Source organism: Perca fluviatilis, chromosome 7 (genome assembly GCF_010015445.1).
Source record: "Perca fluviatilis chromosome 7, GENO_Pfluv_1.0, whole genome shotgun sequence".
NCBI classification, from domain to species: domain Eukaryota; kingdom Metazoa; phylum Chordata; class Actinopteri; order Perciformes; family Percidae; genus Perca; species Perca fluviatilis.
Genome location: NC_053118.1, coordinates 31411381 through 31435436, shown reverse-complemented (window position 1 = coordinate 31435436; position 24056 = coordinate 31411381). Strand labels below are relative to the sequence as shown.

At 38.2% G+C, this 24056-nt stretch overlaps 1 protein-coding gene across 1 annotated transcript; it reads right to left on the bottom strand.

The window, feature by feature from the left end:
* Positions 1–379: 379 nt before the first annotated feature.
* On the bottom strand, positions 380–8678 carry tmem106ba (transmembrane protein 106Ba). Its single transcript, XM_039805332.1, has 8 exons — positions 8565–8678; positions 6461–6665; positions 4764–4827; positions 4448–4607; positions 3951–4091; positions 3360–3409; positions 3224–3277; positions 380–2033 (listed from the first exon to the last, which is right to left on the bottom strand). Exons 2-8 carry the CDS (start codon positions 6651–6653, stop codon positions 1913–1915), a joined length of 783 nt encoding a protein of 260 aa, XP_039661266.1. The 5' UTR covers positions 6654–6665; positions 8565–8678; the 3' UTR covers positions 380–1912.
* Between the last annotated feature and the right edge of the window lie 15378 nt (positions 8679–24056).

Genomic DNA, 24056 nt, shown 5'->3' with positions numbered 1-24056 from the left:
TGATTGATTAATAATGTAATAACAATAACTTATAAGAATGACTTATTTCACCAGTAAATTGCTGGTAAACGACAAAAACAAGCACCAGATGGGAAAAGGGTATTTTACAATAACAGGGAACTACAGTCACACTTTACACCGCTTAACGTAAGCCGTCAGCATTTTAACCATTGTGTTTAATCCAGTTACTAGCTAACGGGTAACGTAGCATCCAGTGCAGCAATGCTTCTGAAAAAAAAAGTCAGGCACCGAAATTTTCATTATTATTCGGTCTCGTTACTTCCGTTTAGGTCGGTACCCGACCCTACAGACCACTCAGATCTACTAGTGTACAGAGAATATTACAAGCACACCCAAGAAATTGAGAAAACTTTCAAAATAAAGTCATGATTTTATTTTCAGCTTCATGCATGAAAAACACAAAACCACAGTGTAGGTGTAGAGGTGACAGTGTAACAGAGAGATATTCATATCTACACCGTCTGTCATCAAAAACCAAGGAGTGGATCTATGGTTAGTTTTCTTATGACTGGATATTATTAGCATTGTATTAACTGTCAGAAAAACTTGCATGTGCGATCACAAATGAACTAAGATCAGAAACTTTGAAAAAATATTTTTCGGGCAAATGTGTTAGGGGCGTCTATTATCAGACAAATGCTGTTCAGTACAATACATAGGTTTAAAAATGTAGAATATTAGCATAGTACGTGAATGCTGGGTTTATTCACTTCTGAGCTTTGTCAGCCAATCCAAAATGATTCTAAGTAATAAAAGTGACAAAAGTCATACTAATTTCAAACCCCAAGAATACCACTCAACTCATGATACAAGTTATATATACAGTGGGTTAAAATAGCAAAACATTTATCGTGAATAACACCATAGCCCACAAAAATAGAACAACCTTATTAAAAGGTGCTCCTACATCAGAAATGATTCTTGATATAACATGTTTTGAAGCAAGCCAAAAAAAGTACATATTTAACATTTACATTTCTGTATTTTATAGCCCACTATAATGCTCCTACATTTGCTATGAAATAAAATAAAAAATTAAGTTATCCCTTTTACAGAGTTATTTTATAATATGTAGCAGTCTTCACACAGTAGTAGTCACGTGTTTTTCAATCTCAGGTGAATGATAGCTAAACATAAGACTTCTACTACCTACTGTATACTCAAGCTTAAAACAAAGAACTCTGAGCCAAAAAGCAAACAAAAAAACAAATCACATAAGATAAAACGTCATCTATATTGCAATACACAATATCAAGAATCAAATTTTTATTAAAGAAAATAAAAAAGAAAGGAAAGAGGGCAGAAAAAGGTGGTTAGGAACAACTCAGTGGTTTTCACTTTTGAACCTTAGTTATTGAATTTTTCATTAAAAGTGGTATAAAGTAGTAGGGGGGCACTTAAGCAACATTCTTATCTATATCTGTAAATAAGGATCGGGTTAAAGTGCATCATATCTGAAACTACTGCTTTCAGTAATTTAATTGTTAGGGAGAAACTGTGTAAACATGATGGGAATGTCAACCAATAAAAAATATTTAATTACCGTATATCCGTCTATTTTGTTGGCACCAGGGTGAAAAATGACAACAAACCTCAAGGGCAAAGCCTGCAAAATTCTGGCTGTGGCAGCCAAGTTTGTCTGCTTTTACCAGCCTGTTTGACAAGTAACCAAACAAAAACAGCTCCTCTACTCATCACATTTGACCTGTAAAAGGAAGAAAGTGGTTGGGAATCAAAGAATGGATGAGCCACTGACTAGTTTAAGAAAAGTTATGTCTGTCCATTATTCCGTTGTCACTGAGCAAAGCTTTTCTATGTGGAAATCAGCCCAGTTATCTCTGTGAGACTCTCAGTCACAGCAGTATTTGATGTCTGGGCTCTTTTGCTTCCTTTATTTGTAGACCTGCACATGTCCATGCAAGGAGGTGGTGTTCCCCCCACAGTCCACGTACTGGTACATCTCCTGGGAGACCTGCTCCGCATGGCCAAAGTATGACGTAGTCACAGTCACCCTGGAAAACCATCAGAGAGTCAACAACTGTACATCACATAACAAGGTGAGACAAGCACAGGAAGACTGTCACTTCTAAATCCTGCAATGGTGCTGAAGAGCGGAGAAAGCACCTTTCTTTAACAGGTTAAGATATGAGTTTCAGGAGATGATAAGTATTTCAATGGGGTAGAACGTTTTGGTTGACTTGAATTTAAAATAAATAGATCCCAAGAGCCGCAGAATCTATACAGCATACAACATCCTCTATCCTTAGACCCTCAATTTGGGTAGGGTAACACACTCCCACCCCCCAAAAAACCTTGAACAAGTAAAAAAAAAAAAACAAATGGAAGAAACCTCAGGAGCAACAGAGCAGGAATTCCTAAACAGTAATAGTTTTTTTTTTTTTTTTTTTACAATTCATGATAATGACATTCCTAATCTTTAAAGGTCAGCAGGCTTGTCAACTAGGTTTCTTTTTTGTTGTATGTGAGTTTAGTATGGTTGGTTTGAACTTTTTAGCTATGGCTACTTTTACTTTGTTTGAACTTCTTTGCTAACTGATTAGGGTATGTACTGTAGCTTACAAAAGTGTAATGCTTAGCAGTGGCTTGCTGTTCAAAAGAAAAATAACTGACTCTTGATTCTTCTTGTTTATGCATATCCATATTTATGTTCTAGTTGTGTTGCTGTTTTCCTGGTAAAGCCAACTGTTTGATTCATTCTCCCAAGATGTCTAGACACAGACTAAATCACCGTTGTTGGGGTGGGTAAAGACATCTTCTTTTGTTAAATGCATCAAACTGAAGGGGTATTTAGGGCATTATGGTATTAAAATAAAAACCACTGAATTGCAAGAGTGGGCGTTACAGCATCAGCTGCTTTTCTTTAACCCATTTTTATTGGGATTTAGTCTAAATGTTACTTGGCTAGAAAGCTGGTTTTTGGCTTTGACCGCAGAGGATTAAGTCGACTATTAAAGATTATATCTGCCTTGGACAAATGTTTGCTTTGCTAAATTTACAATCTGTCTGAATGTCAGTGTTGACATGTAAATGAGCAAGGCACCCAAGGCCCATGTATCAGAAGGTAGTGTTGTCTCTGGGCAGCTCTTCAGTATGTGTTGATGAAACTATGTATGAGTGTGGAGGACAGAGTTTTTGAGATTGATGCTAATGTTAAAAATAGTGTACATTAAGCCATACTTACTGCATCATGACCACTATGTTGTGAACTTTAATGGTTGGCAAGGTGCAGTAGTCACTGTAAGAAAAGAAGTGGTTTGTGATTTAAAATGATCCAAGTGTACACAGTACATTTGTATGACTTCTTGAAAGATACTTACAACATATAACTCATCTCATCAGCGATGGTGGTGGGAACTGTGTAGTCAATCTGCAATAAACACAATTTATGTAAGGATTTGAGGAGAAAAACAATATTAGACAACATATCACCCATGTATGCCAATTACAACAATGGTCCAATAGTGAACAGTGGTACCAAGATTTGGAATGTCACAAGACTTAAAGACAACAAGGCTTTAATGGTGCTTAAAACATTTGTTTGAAGTCTGGATTGTTGCAGAAACATTTTTTTTATTTTTCAGCAATCACATGACAAGTATGTGGAGTTAAGTTGGATGAAGTTCCTTGGTATTGTGACTATGGGTATAACAGTGAGCTGTTAGGCTGTGCCAGTTGCAATTATCACAGCTTAAGTATATCAAAATCTCAGTCCATTTTCTGTAACCTCTAATCATTAATAGATTTTCCTCCAAGGTGTGTGTGTGTGTGTGTGTGTGTGTGTGTGTGTGTGTGTGTGTGTGTGTGTGTGTGTGTGTGTGTGTGTGTGTGTGTGTGTGTGTGTGTGTGTGTGTGTGTGTGTGTGTGTGTGTGTGTGTGTGTGTGTGTGTGTATAAATGTATTCAACCTACCTGCCGTTCATCCAGTGGTATGATCACTGAGCTGTTGTTGAACTTGGCCTTCCCGATCACCGTCTTGGAGAATTGCACTTGGGCTGTGATGTTGGTCACAGATATGGTGTAGTAGTTGTTATTGGTGATGTTCAGAGTGCTCTGGATAGAAGAAGATCAAAAAGGTGTGAGATTCTGGCACTAGAGTGCTTGATGAAAAAAGCTGTCTGCTGTTTATTTTATTTTGCTGAAAAAAGCTGACTGCTGCAGCCAAAAACTCTGATGAGAGCAGTGAGAGTGAACCAAAACCGTAAAGTAATAATTATTTTTGTATTCATGACTACGAGCAACCCCTTTCACACACAACAAATCATACAAGGAGTTGTTAACATAAAAATATTGATTATAGCTGCTTTAAGGCTGGATCAAAAAGTTAAAACCTAAACACAAACCAAATTACTAAATTGATCTACAGGGTTTCATTTTAAGTCAGGGGAGTATTGACTACACAATCTTACTGTGATGTTGAGATAAACAATGCGTTTCTCCAAGTCATAGGAGACGTAGGCGGACTTCACTCCCACATAGGAGACATCAATAGAGCGAGGGAATAGGAAGAAAACAGCCAGGCCAGACAGCAGCAGGCAAAGTACCACTGATATCGTGACATACAGCTTTCTGCATGAGAAAGAAAACAGAAGTGAGACCCTGTACCCAGCTGAGCACTTCAGAGACGATCGTGCTACTGTGTCTTCATTTAGTTACGGTACATCATGCAGACAGCTAACACGGTTCATATTTAAAAATAAAAAGTAGCACTAAGTTCAGACTTACGTCCTGCTCGGCCTGAGCCTTTGGTCGCTGTATGGAATCAGAGCCACGAGCTGATTCTCTTGACCTGTTGAGTAATTCAAGGAAAGAACAGGGAAGCTATGTCATTTTACTGTTGGATTGAGTAAGGAGTATGTTGTATGATTTGCACTGTGCAACAATACTGTACAACTCCTTTTATAATATTTATTATGTGTGTGTGGTACAAATGAGTGTAATGGCATGACAATTTTAACCGGATTCCTGGTTTGTAACACTGGTGCAGCAGCTGGAAGAAAATAGATTGTCTGAGCGGTTTGATCTGTAAAAAGTGTGTCCCGTTCTACATTATACAAACTGCAAGAATAAAAGAGCATCCATCTTTCATGAAAGGTCATGAAATGGAAACGGATGTCTAATTGTGATGTCTTTAACTTGACTAACTTTGTCTCAAAGCCTGGAAAAGTAGGGAACATGGCCTATTTATTTAGTCGCTCTCTTGATTTTTCTTCCAAGTTATTATATCTATTGCTGTGGTTCAGATCTGTGGTTTATGAATGTTGTTGAAGACATAAAGGCCTGAAACTTGAATTTACATTCAGACTTTTGTAGTATTATATTTGGAAATGTATGCACTGGCACTCTGGCTCTGGTTCATACAAACTAAGTTTCTTGTATATGTGAGTCGGACATATGGATATATCACCCTCACCTCAATATTTATGATTTTTAAATTGTAAAACTTGACCTTGAACTTTAAGTTGGGCTGTAATAGATCTGTACAGGCCGTGTTTTTCCTTCGTGGCTGGCCATGTTGCCACAATAAAATCCTGGTAGAGGCTTGTACAATTGAAACCTCAACTTGCCTGAAATATGAAGCTTGACTTTAGACTCAACTTTACAGCAATTTGCCTGTGAAATACATTTAGGATAAAGCATCACGCACTGGCCTGGTTAGTAAATACAAATCTTTTATTTTTTTTTGTAATTTACTGACACCATGTTATAGGATCTCTGTATACTGATTAGGGAATAAATCAATGTTACTTGCTTCAGTTTAAAGGTGCGTAGTGCAGCTTTTTTTGCACATTCTGCACTCAATCCATTCAGCCACTTTTTTTCTTATGTTAAAACAGCTATTCTGTATACATTTGTTTCTGTATTTATTGTTTATTTCATATTAATGTTCAATATGTGTGTTTGTTTATGTACTGTATGCACCAACCACCAAGGCAAAGTCCTTGTGATTACTTACTTGGCAATAAACCTGATTCTGATTCTGATAAAGATTCTGAAAACTCACAATAACAGCATTTTCTGCTATAGTTACAATTAAGGTTTTTTCACGAGACATTCGTCCTGTGAAGGGAAAGAGCTTGTCACATATTTCCATTCACTAATCAGAGTTTATCAACATTTGATTGCTTATATTGCCGGGACACAGTCAAATGTGGTCAACCATAACCCACACAGTCATGATGAAGCAGATTAGCATTTTTTTTTTTTGCTGTTAACTTAGAAAGAAATAATACCTAAGGATGTTATTATTTTTTTTTTTTTTACTTAATTGGATTGTTACTTATTTAGTCCTAAGTAGTTAATGTTATCAAGAAAAACTGCAAGTTTAAAGGGACTTCTCCGACACTGCTCTCATACGGAGTTAAAAATGGATACTGATAGCACTGTTTGAGTAATGATTATCTATATCTAGAACCTTTTACCTCTTGGTATTCTGCCGGTGCCCTGACATGTCGGGCACGTGACGCTGTCCCGTCCAGTGAACTCCACGTAGGGGAACTGAGATACGTCTCCGTTCTTTCCATCCTCCTCGCCGTCTCTGTACTCTCCAGAAGCCGTCAGTGCGTCCTGACTCTCGTCTTTGGGGTGGGCCAAGTGAGAATGGAACTTGCCCATAGCTGCAGCTCTCTGTACGCAACACAAAAGACCGCATGAGCAGAGAGCCATGTAGCAGGGTGTGCTGACTAACCACACGCCACACAGCTGCTTGAATGTGAAATTGGACCTGGACGGAGTCCAGGAAACATTTTCCGGGAGAACCAACATCAGCTGGTGCAATGCCCATGAAGAAATATCACTTGTAATACTCCAGAAATAATTCTGTTGGTAGTGTGCTTTTCTGGAGAATGAGCTGTTAGCATTAGCGAATACTGGAAGTGAATGATCACATCTCTGGCATTACTATAATATTCATAAATATGCTTAAGTCTTTAGTAAGCACAAGGTTATAAGATACCCGTGTGTATATTCAAATGGTTAGTTAAAACAATTTTGGATAAAAAAACTAATTGCTTAGTCAAAATGTCACTGTTAGTAGGGTTTATTTAGTGAGAACAGACATAATGTTCAACTTTTCAGTAGTACAATTGTTTGATTTTTCATATGTAGATCTGCAGTATGACATTTCAAACAATTTTTGAACAGTAATATATTGACTTATTAATATCATGTTTTATTGGCTAAGTATAATTTAATCAGCATGTGAATATTTAGCTGGTCACACTGAGACTAAATGTATTTACTGTTTGGTAGTTAACTATGGAAAATATAACCGGTAACTAAAGCTGTGAAATGAATGTGGTGGAGTAAAAGATAAATGAATAATATTTCTCTGAATTATAGCGTGGTTGAAGTATAAAGTAGCATAAAATGGCAGTGGTGGAATGCAACTTAGTACTGTACTTTTTACAGTACAATTTTAAGGTACTTGTACTTAACTTGAGTATTTCCATTTTACTTTATACTTCTACTCCACTAGATGTCGGACGCAGCTATTGTACTTTTTACTCCACTACATTTATTTGACAGCTTTAGTCACCTTGCAGATTTTGATAATTAATACCAAAAAAGAAATCAACTAATACATTATGATGTATTATTACTGATTAAGCTACTGAGCAATATAAAGTTATTAAATATAAGCTCCACCTTTACCAGCTGCAACATTAAAGTGATATAATTAATGCATCAGTTATGATTCAATGATACAGTATCGGCCTATAAGAATCTGAAATGGGCTTTTGCTTTCTGTGCTTTAATTATATTTTAATGCTAATACTTTAAGTAAATAATACTTCATCCACCACCACTGTAAAATGGAAATACTCAAGTATAAGTAGGCTACCTCAAAACTGTACTTGAGTAAATGTACTTAATTCCTTTCCACCACTTTCTGTAAAGAACGTCTATCCTAAAATGTTGGGGAGAATCATCAGGTTACCCCGGTTACCCACTGCAGGTGTTTGGGCCACAGCAACTGTTGGAGATTATTGCTAGCATTAACGTTAGCCTACATTGTGAAAGCACAGACAACCAGGACAACATGCATTGCAAATAAGAGATGCCACCGAGATACCGCAGGATGTTGCCCAGAGATCCCATAGATATACATATAGCTAGAGAGACAACGTTACAGGATGCGTTGTGTGTCTACATAACGTTCCACTGTAAAAACAGAGGCCGCCATGCTTCTGAGCTGTTAATCCTCAGACTGGAACACAACGTACCGGCCGGAGGAAAACTGCTATAACGCCTTCATTTTTACTACCAAAAGCGATATTTGGTATTTGAAGTATTCTTTCGACACAATAAGCAAAACAGTATTTCATGTCGTCGCGTAATTGTGACATTTAATTGAAGAAATCGTACGAGTTAACTGCAGGACAATCCGCACCGCAACACAGTGAAGTTAACGTAGCTAAATGCTGCAGGACAATCCGCACCGCAGTTAGATGCGTCACCGTAACCATTCAATATTATAAACCATAAACCATAGCTGCATATTATTTTCGATAGCTAACGCCTCACCTGTTTAGTGTTTTACTTGTTTGACATTCGTTGTATCGTCGCTGGCTGTTTGCTGTTGTGATCAACACACCAATGGAGAATGAAGCTGAGGGGAACGCCTCCCTCCTCTTCCTATTGGACAGACAACAACACAAATGGACCTTATGGACATTTACTCTGTCAGTTAGTAGTGGAAGTCTTCAGATTCTATAGAATAGAAATCCTTAGAAAATACCACACTGTAAACATACTCGACTACATTGTAAGTAAAAGTCCTGCATTGAAAATGTTACTTAAGTAAAAGTTATTTAAAAAAAAAAAACTTAAATAGCCTAAATAAATAAATAAAAAGTTGCCTTCCGAAAGTATCAAAAGAAAAAGCAGCCCAGAATGACCTGCTTTTATTATAATTATATCTAATAACTTTAACTTTATTATAAATAATAACATTAATATATTATTATATCAATATTATTGCTTATGCATTGCCATTTAATCAGCATTTTAATATTGTAGCTGTGAGGCATGCATCAAATTTTAGAAGTTTATTATATTTTTTATAGGTAAAATCCAAATCTACAAATTAACTGAAAGCTAAATGAAGTGGAGTAAAAAGTGCAATATTTGCCTCTGAAATGCAGTGAAGTGGGAGTATAAAGTAGAACAAAATGGAAATGCTCAAGTATCTTAAAATTGTACAGTATTTTGATAACTCTACTTAGCTACTTCCACCTCTAAGAAATACTATTAACACTATATGATTCACAGAATGACGTGAATCATATATGCCAAACTTAATAATGCTCTAGATAAAAATAGATTTAAAAAACACATTGTATGGGAAGGTCACTTTACAATCACAATGATTTCCACATACACACTGTGGACATATCAGAGGAGAGTTAGGGTGATCTGCTTGAATACACAAATAACTATAAACTGCAATTAGGTCACTGTAAATGCACTATTATCACAGACCCACTGACACAGATAACGTTGTTCAATGTGCCTATAGGGAAACCACTCAACCTTAACTGAGATCAACTGAGATTTTATTAATAATTTAAAGAAAAACAGTAGGTACTTGTGTTTTTGTTGTTGTTGACTGCCTGCGTATGAACAAACCTCATGTGATGTCATGATGCCAAGATTGAGAAATGGTGCCATTTAATACATACTTCAAGCCTATAGGAACTTACCGTAGGATATTTCATATTGGTTTTCATTATCACCTGTGGCAAAATCCATCACTAAAAACAGAAAACAAACAGAAAGCTTTACTTTGGGGATAAGAATGATAACCTTTGTAATGAAATCAAATGTAGATGCAGATCTAAGTTTAATTAACTCAGATAAAATTTTAAAGCAACACAAATCATAAACAAAACTAAACGTTATGGGCAGCAGGCCATGAAATCCAGTAAACTGTTAGGATTCCAAAATTAGACTGGCACCCAGCCAGCGTTTGGAAGCAAAAGTCCCATAAAAGTTGAACCAGAAAGAATCCTGGATGTAGGGCAGCTGCAGTTACTGGAAAACGCTGTTAGCTAACAGAAACATGTCAAATGAGTTCCCAGTGTGAGCAAGTTCAGCCACAGTCACCACCATTGTCACTGTTAATCAGCCGGAACTGATCACATTATTCCATCAAGCTACTTAAAACAGATGTCTCCCAGTGGAGCCTGCATCTCAGAAGATTGAAAAACAGACAGCATGAGATTTTAGTCATGTGTATATATATATAGTTAACACTTGATATGGACATTTGTTTTGCTCTTAAGTCCATATATGTGAGTAGCATTGTATATTATTTTCACATGAATCACTTATCTAAAATACTGATTACAAGTGTTAGGAACATTGAACATTTTATATTCAAGATACTTGACTATGAGTTGAACTATACATACTTTCAGAGGTTCTTATTGTACCCTTGTTTCAAATACATATAAATCAATTACTTTTAAATCCTTCAAAAATGAACCCAAATAAAAGTATGGAGGCCTTGAATTGAACTCAAGTATATATCAAACAACAGACTATGAATCATTCCAGATCCAGAATACAGTGTTTCTTCATTGAACAACTTAAGTGATTGTACTTCCCTGGCAGTGTTTGGGTGTGCTTTCCATGAGCCAGATGATGGCAGTGTGCTGCCATGTGTGAATGTATGACTCAGCAGCACTCAGGCAGTGAATCCCCCTGACAACAACAACAACATGGTCATTAATGTCTGTGAGCAAACATCAAATTATAGTGATAATAGATTTATTTTAATCTGTTTAATCTATGTATGTTTTCAGAGGAACCACTTTAAATAAACTGAGGGAAAAGTACACATTGAAAATGGTAATAGAAATAGTAACCTGTAATGTTTTTGCACCAACTGTGCTGAAAACAGACATGGGTCAAGTAATTTGCAAATATCAATTAGTGTTTATTTTGAGTACCAAATAGATCTGTTTTAATGATTTAGGACAATACAGATTACAGTTTTTTTTCCAGCGATTGTATAACTAAGGGACACTTCATGGGGTCATTGTACTGCACGCTCCGTGCAGAAACCCATCTGGTAGTCACATTAAAAATGTGCTAAAAATAAAAATAGTAAATGCTATTTGACACAGGTTGGCTTTAACAATGACCTACTTGGCATCGTCGTCAAGTTTGTCATAATGCCAGTGCTAAATGACAGAAATCGGCATCAGCAGTGGCTCTGAATATCCCCTAAAATACGGATTTTCTACTTAAGAGAGAATATGTTTTTAATAATTTGCATTCACAGTATTTTTAATGTTTTTTGAACTGAGTTTCACAATAATTAAATGATGAATATAGAGCAAGAAACATTAAGTTGGTGTTGAACCTGGAGGACCGGAATATGTATCCTCAAAAAGATTTATAATGCAGATCTGCCGCTGCTGAGTTTAGAATCAAAATACTTCCTCTTCTATTATTAACTGGGTTGGAAATTCCCACCAGCTATATACCAGTAGGTGGTGGTGGGTTGGTACACTCAGTGGCACTTTGGAAAGCCGCCATTGTTCAGACCTCCAGTTGTATCTAAAGGCGGCCTAAAACTCTGATTTCCAAGCATGTGTCATCTCATGGTTTTCAGATGCCAATATTCCTCACCTTGAAGTCGTAAAATGTTGCGATTGTTTCTTGCAGTTAGTTTGCATCACATGTTGACTCCTTAATTAAACCACATGACAGTTTGCTTGAGAGCAGACTGAGGCATAATGGTGAGGAGATTTGATCTGCCAAATAATCTAACATAAGAAGAAAATGTGCTGTCAACATGTTTGTTATAAACTTCATGCGGACTGCAGATAGTCTGTCTTCCCTAATCTCAGAATCCTCTCCTGCCACTGCAACTCATAGTACCAATACAGTCCATGTAGTACACAGAGAGGACTAATTCATTTTGAATCACCGTGAGGCATATGAAAACACCTCAGCACTAGTCTGACGAGGCAGGTTAAAAGTGGCAGCTCTGGTCCAGTCTGCTGTGTGAGGAAGCTGCCTGTGTGTCCCCGATAAGAGGGAGTGAGTGGTGAGCACACGTCCGCCTACTTCAGGTGTCAGCACTTCAAACCAGAACCAGGGCTTCAGAGGGAATGTGTAAAACTCCATATTGCAGAGGTGAAGTGGAGAATATTCTGAGTTTGTAGTATTTGATGTCTGGTGTCAACTTGTTCTTAACCTAAAAAAAAAAGAAAAAGATAAAAGAATCCTCGGAGTGGTGACTCACTGGATTTTTCCTCTTCAAAGCGTTCTGCCACTGTTTTCTTCCTATAGTGTAGCTCAGCGAAAGCATGCACTTTACTTTTAATTTACAAGCCTCTTGTGGTGAATTACAGCAATTTACTGCATTGCAGTGTAAGGCCACTTGAATTAATAATCAAATGATCAAAGATATAACGTATAGCGTCAAGGCTGTTTCATTTAATGGGGAAATTACTGAGCATCATTGAGAGGTGTACACCAATCAGTCCCAGTAATAAGCTGTAGACTGATAAACTGCAAATAAACAGCAATAACTGAGCTCTTAAAATCTTATTTACTTAAACTAATAATCTCGAAGATTTTCATTTAAACAAATGTTAAGGGGGTGCCTGGGTAGCTCAACTGGTAGAGCGTGAGCCCCGTGTACAGAGGCTCAGTCCTTACCACAGTGGCCACGGGTTCAATTCCAACCTGCGACCCTTTGCTGGATGTCATTCCCCCTCTCTCTCCCCTTTCAAGTCTAAGCTGTCCTGTCAAATAAATGCCAAAAATATAATCTTTAAATGTTAAATCACTATATCTATCTTCAAATAAGGTAAGTTAACACAATGGTGATTGAGCCTATGGCCCACTGATGAAAGCCCATGCTTTTGCAGTATTATGAACTACGTGTCTGTGGCGACATTCCTGGGAAAATTCACAAGCGGCGCTCAGTTAGTGATGCATTTTCCATCACCCAGCACTGGTATAATGCTACAGACTCGCTCTTCAACTCACTTGTGTGTGAAGCGGTATACTGGATTGGATCTCTAGGAAATGAGATCCAAAAACACACCTGCAATTACTGCTTATTGCCATAGGTGCCCCCAAAGAGACTGAAACTAACTTTAAAGTGGACATATTATGCTTTTTCATATTTTCTGTCATCTACAATGTTATAATGTTGGATTTTCAAATAATGAGGTAAACATATTTTAGAGGAATCCCTGTGAGCTAAAAAGTTCAGATTTCCAACGGTTCTGAACGCTCCGGTTTCAACAGTTTTTTCTACTCTCGGCTAGGTGTTACGCAACTCTTTTATATGATTGATCATCTGCTCCAAGTAGGCAGGACTGGAGTGTTGTCTTTTTTAAGCCACTGTGGTGTTAACATTGTCGCATGTAGCTACATGCTAACGGCAGTAAAATGTCATCTTGGCTGCCAGTTTTGTTAAATTCTCCCCCAATTCCAGTCACATTACTTCTGAATGTGTTCTGTTTATGTAGTATGTGGTTTAAAAGCCTTTATCTGCGATTTGTGACTGTAGAAAGTGCTGCTATATTCTATTAGTGTCCACTGCTAACTATAGTAGCTACATGGCTAACAGCAGTAAACAATATCATCTGTGCTGCCAATGTTGTTAAGTTCTCCCCAATTCCGGGTCGCATTACTGCTGAAACATGTTCAGTTGGGTAGTGTTTGGTTCAGAAGCCTTGCTGCTTTGTTCAATTAAAATCTAACGTTAGCCTAGTGCCGAATATTAAGTAGCTGCATGCTAACGCGACATAGCTGTAATCTAACATTAGTAATTAAACTGCTAATGTAAGTCGAAACTGCCTGTGAGCTTCTCCTGTACTATACGGTAATTCCTCTACTATGCGACAGTAAGACTGGTTAGTTGTGGTTATGACACAATCGTTAGCCTATTTTTACAAAAACGTCTGCTACGGAGCCATAACGTGAGATACAAGGTAATGGAGCCTTTTATACATTGTTGTGTTTCTTTAGAAATAATCAGTGGACAAATAAAGTCTTTAAACACTTCAGATGTAAAGTTATTCACTGTCAAAGTTACGTAAAAATGAATGGCAGTCAATGGGATGCTAACGGCGGTTGATGGCTTGTTAGCAACAAAATGGCTCCATAGGAGGTACGCTTTGTGGACGCTCGCAAACCCCCTTGAGTGAAACAAAACTGTAGCGCACCGGAGATTTCAGGAAACACGCTGGCCAATCAGAGCAGACTGGGCTTTTTCGGGAGGAGGGATTAAAGAGACAGGCGCTCCTACAGAGCATCTCATACAGAGTGTGAATACAGGTGCAGTATGAGAAAAATAAAGTGTTTTTAAACATTAAAGCATGTAAACATGTTCTAGTACAAAAACATAATGCAAGAATTATCCTGAAAATGCTATATAATAGTTGCCCTTTAACAACCATTTAAGTGAATTACAAGTCACTTAAAGGGTTCTTAATTGCTCAGTAGTAACTGTTGAATCTAGTCCGAATGATCTTCTGAGCCAATAAAAAGTGTCATTCATCATTGGTGTTTTGTCTGGGTTCAAACATACAGCCACATTGGAATCATCCCAATATTTATCATAAAGTGGGATTACCTAATACAAAATCTTGCCGGTTTAAAATGGATTCACAGTAGGAATGCCACGCTGTAAGCTGTAAAAATAGCATATTGAAAAAAATTCAACAGGGATTCATCATGGTCTGACCCAGCAGTAGAAGGATTTATTTATACAGGACTCACCAGATATTTTACGCAGCAGGAAGAAGAAGGAAGCCTTGAGAAAAGGATTTAAAAAATTGTCCGTGCGACTAAACATAATGTTTGATTCTGCTAAATATGAAGAACAAATTGAATCCTACATTTTCAAATGAGGGATGCTTGCTGTTAAGTGAATGAAATTAGCAGAAATTGTGATAAGAGTGGCTCCAGTTTTTGAGTTTTGAGGAATTTCACACCTCATTTTCCATTACATTTCACAATGACATCAAATACAAGCACATTGACTGTTTGCGAGACAATGGTTACAGGGCTAATTTGAAAAATTGAAAGTACTTTTTTTTATTAGACTACATTTTAACAGACGTTTGCTACCTTATTGTGTATCTTGTGTATGTCTATAATATAGACTATTACGTTATGGATATAGACTCTATATCCATAACGTTTCACTTCCGAGATTGTTCAGGTGCCGCCGGAAATTCCGCCGGATGTCTTTCATTTCAGCCGGATATCCGTAACCTTTCGCTTTCTTTGTGTTGGCATTTTAAACTCTGGTGGATTTCTGAGGACTCTGGTTAACTGCTCCTCAGATCTCTGCAGGGTAAATCCAGACAGCTAGCTAGACTATCTGTCCAATCAGAGTTTTCTGTTGCACAACTAAAACAACCTTTGAACTTACACGTTCCACCAAAACAAGTTCCTTCCAGAGGCTATTTTGCAGAGGCGCCGTTGCGCCGTCCAGCGCTTAGTGCCGGTCATGACAATTGTGATTGGTTTAAAAGCATGTTTTCTTCTTTTTAAAACAATAGCAGTCATTCTTTCCTAATGTCCCTGAATATTTTCTTTATTGTTAGACAGGAGGTAAACAAATATAAAAACACAGTGTATGGTACATGCAGCAGAAATGAATCAAAGGGATGGGATCCAGCGGGGCTACTGTATGCTTTCAGGCACTTAACCAACACTCATCTTTGGCAGTGCTGTGACACTTTAGGGACCGGATAGACCCCAGCAGGGAGTCTGTCAAATAATTCCAAGCAGATCTTCAATGCCCAGGCAGTTTACAATATCCTTTAGTTCATATTGTCTCATGCAGCTGACCTGTGATTCAACTCTGGTCAGCTCAGCCAGCGGTGTTCACATCTGTCTAACTCTGGCAAAGATCATGCGCATACATTCTCCTTACACCTACTGCTGGGTTTGGTATTAGCTGCAGATTTGTGGTTGGCCCTTTAAAACCACATTGTGACTAGTATATCATAAACAAGAGGCAGAGAACTTCAAATACTCATGTATTGTAAAACTGGTCGCCTACTTTCATGTCTTAAGATTTTTTGGAATCAAAAACTGTGTCGCATAATGGTTGGGTGCCTGCCAAAGTGGCTGGTTGATGCACATACCAGATTGTTATTTGGCAGCAGTTTGTCTTGAGGCTTATGGTTATTCTCCACCCTGCTTAAAAAGCATGTCAGCACTGGGCAGCATTTCTGATTAACTCCTGCTGGAATCCAAACTGGGTGGCTCGATGGTCCTTTCTGTGTGGAGTTTGTATGTTCTCTCCGTGTTAGCGTGGGTTTTCTCCGGCTTCTTCCCACAGTCCAAAGACATGCAGGTTAATTGGTGTGAACGTGAATGGTTGTCTGTCAAGTGTCAGCCGTGTCAGGTGTACCCCGCCTCTCGCCCAATGTCAGCTGTGATCAGCTCCAGCTCCCTCCGCGACCCTACATAGGATAAGCGGATACAGACTAGAGGTGTGAATCTTCACTGATCTCCTGATTCGATTCGATTACGATTATCATGTCAGCGATTCGATATCTCGATGCATCACGATGCATCGAATACATTTTTCAAATTAAAGCCATATAGTATACTTAATTCATAGCTTTTCAAGCTTCAAAAACAAAACATTCTGCAGTGCTCTAATATTAAATAAATTGGATACATAAAACTACAGCACTGAGCACATGGCACTTCCTGAATGTGCAAAACATACCAGAATATGTAAACAGAAATGTTGTTAGGCCTACATTAAATTGTAAACAGAAATAATCGATTACGAGCCTGCCGATTATCGACGCAGCATCGCCCATGTCCACGATTCGATTATTTGATTAATTTCAAAACCTCTAATACAGACAATGGATGGATGGATGGATGGATGGATGGATGGATGGAATCCAATTAGATGCTCTATTTAAAAAGTTTTAACTTAAACTCAAACCATTTTTTCTATTACACTACAAGTTTTGGTTATGGAGAAACTCATAATGAGCACCCATTTTTAAAAACTAGCTGATTATATGGCATACAAGAAAGTTAGTTGCTCGCTAAAATAAAACCCATAGTAATAGAGGAAATTAGGATGCCACGTACTGTCATTAGCCTAAACGTTGGCAAAGTTGTGAGGCTGCAAATTCAATTTTACAGATGTTATTTTTTTTTTGGCTTGTCTCTGGGTCAGACAGAAAGTTAACAGAGAATTCAGCCCTCTGGATTGCATTGTATTTAACTGCATGGTCTCTACTTCTGGGGTAAGGGAAAGCTTTTTAAGGCCACAACGGAGGCAGTGAGTGCACTCATTGTTATAATGGTCACATTTATGAGAAGACCCATTTTGAAAAATAGCATAATTCACCTTAGAGCCTGTTAAGAAATAAGTTCTAAACAAGTTATGTAAGATCACAAATCAGTTAAACCAGATAGCTCTAATAGGCTGATTAATGTTAACGAATATTATGATACAGGCAAAATGTATTGTAATTCTGGCCTCTTAGTTGTGGCGTATCCTCAATTAAGTTAAAAGAGGTTAAAAAAAAAGAAAAGGAAAAAAAAAAGAGTGCATGAGTGGGCTGGGTGTAATTATTGATCAACATCCCTATCAACCTTCCATAGATGTGTTAGGGTTATAATGTGCTTTGAGACTGGATCAAATTCCTCTATACAATTTGAAAAAAATATATAAAAATGTCCTAAATTGCAGTAATGAGGTTGTTCTTTCGCAGAGCTTAATTTAAATGTGACACATGCACAAACCCTATAACCTTATGGTCGAGCGCAGGGGACTAAGGGCTGTCTCCACTCTCATTTTTGTTTAAGTCTCAGCTAAGGAGCATGGCAACGGCACATTGAGGAGTTAATGAGCTTTACATACAAACACAGACACGCATGCACACTGAAACACACAGACTGTAGCTTGTAACACATGCACGCACATGGAAAGTATATAGTCTCACTGAAACACCCACACACACACACACACATTCTTGCCTGTCAAATCATATTAACGTCATGTCAGGCTGCTTTTTTTTTAGCTTGTTGCTATGGCAGCATGGAAAGAAAAATGGCCGTCTACAGGCGTCTCCAACAACAGGGCTGCAGCAGTAAGATTGGTGTAACTACTAGAGATTGCTCCCCTCCGCTGTGTTTAATGTAATATGAGAGTGTGACTCAAAAATGCATGAAGTGCTGAAGTGTTGTTGATATATATATGAAATGACTGCAATTTGTCATCGTAAAAAGGGGTCAAAACCTTTCGGGACTCCACATTTATCCATTAACAGTATTGTAAAAGCTCCAGAGTAAAGTTTATTTTAAATAATTTCTCACCGAGGTTATCTGGGTGCTCTCGTTACGCACCAGATTTGATGTTGTATTGTCTCGGGCATTAGGTGGAAGTACATGAATCGTAAGCCAGCTCCCTTTCCTCGTTAATATGAATTTTGCTCATTAAATAGGAGATAAACATTTGCAAACAGTTTTAAATGTAGTAATAATTTGCGCTTCCATAACCGTCGTAATAAACATAATGTACTCACTTTTGGCCCATATTAAATCCACGTCAGTGATTTGTGTTAACTTTCTAATGTCACACATATATATACGGTAATCCCGTATCTAAAATATACCCTCAGGAATCTTTGAGTCTAATTACATGCGTTTCTTTTGGCAGATGTCAAAATTGTGAATATCTTTCTGGGTCAAAAATTTGCCAATAATGTTATAGACAAAATTATGCCAACTTTTCTTTCTGCAGTGTCGTGAACTGCAGTGTGCCAAGACTATTCTGTCATACCCTGGAAGCACAAGTTGTTTACAGCAAAGTGAGCACAAGCAGAGTCAAAAATGAAAATCCCTTTAATCAGTCAAATCAATAAACACATATTGTGCACTTCCTGTGGGCAGGATCCTGTAGATACTGTAGTTTTAAATCCTAGTTAGCTGTAGGGGTTCTAGTGCCAACTTCTAGCACCCCTCCTCCATGGTTGTCACTCACTCATCCTGTGATCCTGATGCAGAAGCTTTTCTATCAGCAGCCAGAAAGGTGCTGCTTATGTAGGGCTGGGTATCGTTACAAAAATTCCGATACCGGTGCCAATGCCAATACCGTGACTTTGATACCGGTTCCTGAACGATACTTTTTTCGATACCAATTTTATAAAATCCATTTTACAAAAAGAAATTACAACATTAAGGCACAAATCCTTTATTTATTTTTCCGCTCCTACTACGTGAGACTACTAGAGTTTTTCCTGCATGCCTCTACGACGTTTAATGTTAGACAGCCAATAACAAGCATTATGAGATCTTGGTAGAAGCGTGCTGCATGCTTATTGGCTCACTGACGCTGATGAGATTTACTCCTTAGGTATTGAAATTTGGTATTGAACGAAGAGGAATTTTTCAATACTCGATACTAAGGAGGCAATTCGGTCGGTGCCTAAAAAGTATTGAGTTCGGTACCCAGCCCTATGCGTATGGTGGCGTGACGGGGGAGGCAGAGATCGACATCTGGCATGTGGGTCAAGTTTTTTTTATCTCCTGTATTTGCAGTGGCTTGGCAGAGTGGTCACTAAAAAAGCAGCCTTATCTGACCTCGTTACGCTTCAGCCCCCTTTTTGGTCGCTTCTGATAATGACACTGACCCATATTTGCTGTTACTATTCATGCTTAGGACACAAACAAGTTTGTTTGTTTTGTTACCAACATTTTCTGTTTTATCTAAATGTGTCCAAATGTGATTGAAGAAAAAAAAAACTGCCTCCATGCACGAGTACATGCATACAAACGAGTACCCATACAGGTTGCTTACAAAAAGATATGTAAACATTTTGTAGATTTATGAACCTTTTACCTCATTTACTGCATTATACTGTTTATAAAGTACATTGATTATATAAGCACCTTTTCCACATCATTGCTTATAAAACCACCTCATTATAGCAGAAAAGTTAGCTTTAAATGTTACAGAACGTTCTTTTAGAAGTGCTTGTTAGGCTAAAGATGTTGAAAATCATTTGACTAGTGAAATGGGAAAAAACTTAACAGCTTGCAGGCTGTAATTTCAGAGTGCAGGTAACTGTTGAAATTGATTAGATGTGCTTTGTGATTGTCAAAGACAGCAGTGTACTTGATGGCAGTTGATGTCTGTTTATTTTACACCCACACGGTGTCAGAAAATCTTGTTTGCAAATCGAACGTATTATATTGACACCCCAGAATAAACATCTTTTAAATGTAATCACATTAATTACGGGAAATATCGCACAAGCATTTAATTAATTTGCCTTTTTTGAGAAAAGTCTGTATTTCAAATACTGAGGTGTGTTTCAAGCGGTGCAAAGTTACGCATTCATTGATTCTGCATGCTGAACAACATCCAGGCATCTAGAATGAAACAGGACTAAATTCTCTTTCTTTACAGTATGCCGCACAGCTCAGCTTTCACATCGTCTTCGTCATGCACCGCGTTCCTTACACCTACATGCATAACAACAACAACAACAAACATAACACCGCGCGGCCTCATGGACACAGACAAACACACATCTCTTATATCTAATCAATAAAACCGTAGTTTACTCTGCATATCGCAGCAATTGTTTTCTCCTGATTGCTTCATGTTTTTTTCTCCTTTTTTTCCTCCTTCCTTTTCCTCCTTCTTGCTCCTGATATCGTTGTTTTTTACGTCCTACCTTTAATCTCACACTTATTTCACATTTAAAAAGGGGGGAAAGGTTTGACTCAATTTCCTAACTACGCTACCAACAAGGTTTTTTTTTTTTATGTGCCCATAACCATCTTAACACAAAAGTTACATATATTTTGAATTTGCTCTGGTGCCAATTATTTGTTGGGACGTCCTTCTGAATCACAAAACCTCCTACTGTGTTGAGTTGGCCGTGCAGCAACTTAGAAGTCTATGTTGTGGTGGAAAGGAGCGGTATCTTTAGGGCGCCCTAAAGGGCCACAGTGCAAATACACAGCTGACCGGCAGAGACACATACTCTGGTGTGTAGGTATTTGAGGAATTCATGGCCTGATCCTTTAAAAATGATATACACATAATAGATAAAAACCGTTTTAGCCTGGCCTGTCTCATGTTTATATTCCACCAAGTCCATACAAATGAATGTGCTTGGTTTGAGGTAAATTTCTTCAAATGAATGATTGCATTAATAGCCTGACAGGCTTTGGTACACCTTTTAACATATTAATCAAGGAGTTAATCAGTTGATTAAATTTCTGTGTCCCAAAGTGGAAGGTGAAGGTTAAGTCTAAGCCAAAGACTACAATTAATCAGTGGTAAGCTAAATAAAGTGGCAGCATTTTTTCCTGAAAAACCCCTTTGATGCTAATGGATGGTGTTCCTGTGTGTCATCACACTAATTGGCTTTGGCCGGTGACCACTTGATGAGGTCGAATGGGAGTGGTCAGTTGGAGAGTAAAACCTTCATCTTATGGATTTCTTGCCTCTGAAGGTCTGGTTCCATGTCCTGATTGCATACTAGCCTATAATAGTATATGCTAAGACTTTAAAATACAGGTATACCCTATGCCAGGGATCATCAAAATTTTTTTTCAAGGGCCAGAATTTTTCTAATCTGACACTCTGGGGGCCGGACTTTCAAATAAAGAAAATATAATGAATTCATACCTAATACGCCTAGTCTTGTTCAAAATTTTCACTTTCTTCATGAATAAATGCTATATTTTTTTTTACACTCCATAATGATAAGTGAAAATGATCTCAGACTAGGAGGCAGCTCACTGACGAGTGATGATTAAAGTCTGTGATTATGGAAACATTATTGTAGTATGCAGCATCCTGATTGGTGGAAAATGCTTGCAGAAAGAAATGGCTGTCGTCAGGTAAACATGTCACTGTCAAAGAGGCCTGAAGCGAAAAGTTGACTTGGAAAAGCCCAGCTTTAATGACGAATGGACAGATAAGCAGGCTATGCACTCGTCATGTATTCCATTGTCTTGTGGGTCCATAGTGTCCAATTTCATCTCACTCAGAATGTAAGTAATTTTCTGTTAGCATAGGTATAATCCATTCTATACTTAAGATGGTCTCAGGTTATCTGTTGTTGCCCAAGCTGCTCTACACATTTTGTGAAACTGAACCTAAACGTCTTCCCAATATTAAAGGTGAACTCATTGATTTAACACATAATGGTCAGTTAACTAGACAGTGAGAGTACTACACAGCCTGTAAAACCTTGGTTTAATATCCTCTGGGGCTTAAAGAGAGGTTTGTTAAGTCTGAGAAAATGTCCCCTGATGAAGATGTTAGCATTGACCAGGCATGTTTAATGAAAAAATGCTAGTGGTTGATTCTTTTGGGAAATGTGGGATCCAGTATTTTTTGGGGGCTTGACCGACACAAGGGAATGAAATATAGATAGACATTTATTGATCCTTTCGGAAATTCATCTTGCACCATACAGCTCATCAAAAAGACAGACAACAGACTATAAACAACAGACAACAACAAGACCACCAACCCCTCCCTCCTCCCCACACAACCCCAATACACAATCCCAAATATCTGCACATCATACATACAAAAATAGCAAAGTGCAATGTCATTAGCGCCAATGGGCTATCAACAGTAAGGTGCATCATCATCAGTGGCGTTTTAATTTTATACCAACGTGCAGTATTGTTAGCCAGAAAGGATCAAGTTATTTTCCCTAATTTATTTAGTAGTGTAATGCTGGTAGGAATGAATGATTTGCGAGCCCGGTTGGTTTGTAAGGACAGCACCCTATATCTTCTGTCTGATGGCAGCACCTCATACGCCTGAAATAGGGGATGTAGCCCATCACCGCAAATAGCTTGTCCTTTCCTCACTACCCTAGATTCGCAGATTGTGGTCAAAGAACTTAACTGAAGTCCAGCAATCTTGCTGGCCATACCAACTATCCGGTGTAATTTACTTTTATTTGTCACTGACAAAGACAAGTACCAGGCAATGGAGCAGAAAGTCAAAATACTCTAAACAAAAGAGCGATAGAAAAGGACCATCATGTCTTTTTCCACTCTGAACTGTCTCAGCTTCCGCATAAAATACAATCGCTGCAGACCCTTTTTATAGATGGCATCAGTGTTGGTGTTCCATGATAGCTTAGCATCTATTATTGTTCCTAAGTATTTATACTCCTCTACCACTTCAATCCCTTGCGCCTCTATAGTCATCTGCTGATGGGTCGAGCCCCCACTTCTAAAGTCAAATATCATTTATTTAGTTTTGTTTGTGTTTAACAGAAGACAACTGGACCTGCACCATTCTATAAACTGATCTACCCAAGCCCAATAGTTGGTTTCATCGTTGTCCCGTATCAAACCTATGATCGCTGTATCATCAGCAAATTTGATTGTATGGCGTCTATATGGCGGGGTTGGTCTGTCGATAGTTGTTCCACCACTTTTGTCCACACTGAAATCTCTCAACAACAATTTCCATGGCATTTGCTACAAATATCCATGGTCCAAAGAGGCTAATTTCTACTGACTTTGGTGATCCCCTGACATTTCATATAGAGCCACCCGCAGGTTGACATTTGTGCTTCACAGTGAAATGTCTCAACAATTGTTGGATGCATTGCCATATAGTTTGGTTTAGGCATCCGTGGTCTTTGGGCTTGGGCTGCTGGATTTGCATCTAACACCATAATTCGGTTAGCAGAAATACTTTGGGTCATCAATCATACGGACTGGTTTTCTTTGCAATTAGCATTACATTACACAAAGGCTGCAGACTCTTAAGGCGCAGTCATTGGTTGCCCCGCCACCTGCATTGTTTCAGAATCAAACACAGCAGCAGCCGAACAAGAGGAAAGGTGGCTTCTGCGCTCACTTTAACATGCACGGTTATTTGGAGTTGATGATGGTTCTACTTTTGCAACTTGCCTCCGCATCATGGCATGTGACGGTGACAACTCGAGGAGGAAGCAAGAGTTGGCCAATGTGTGTGAGAGGGGGAGGGTCCATGTGTGATTA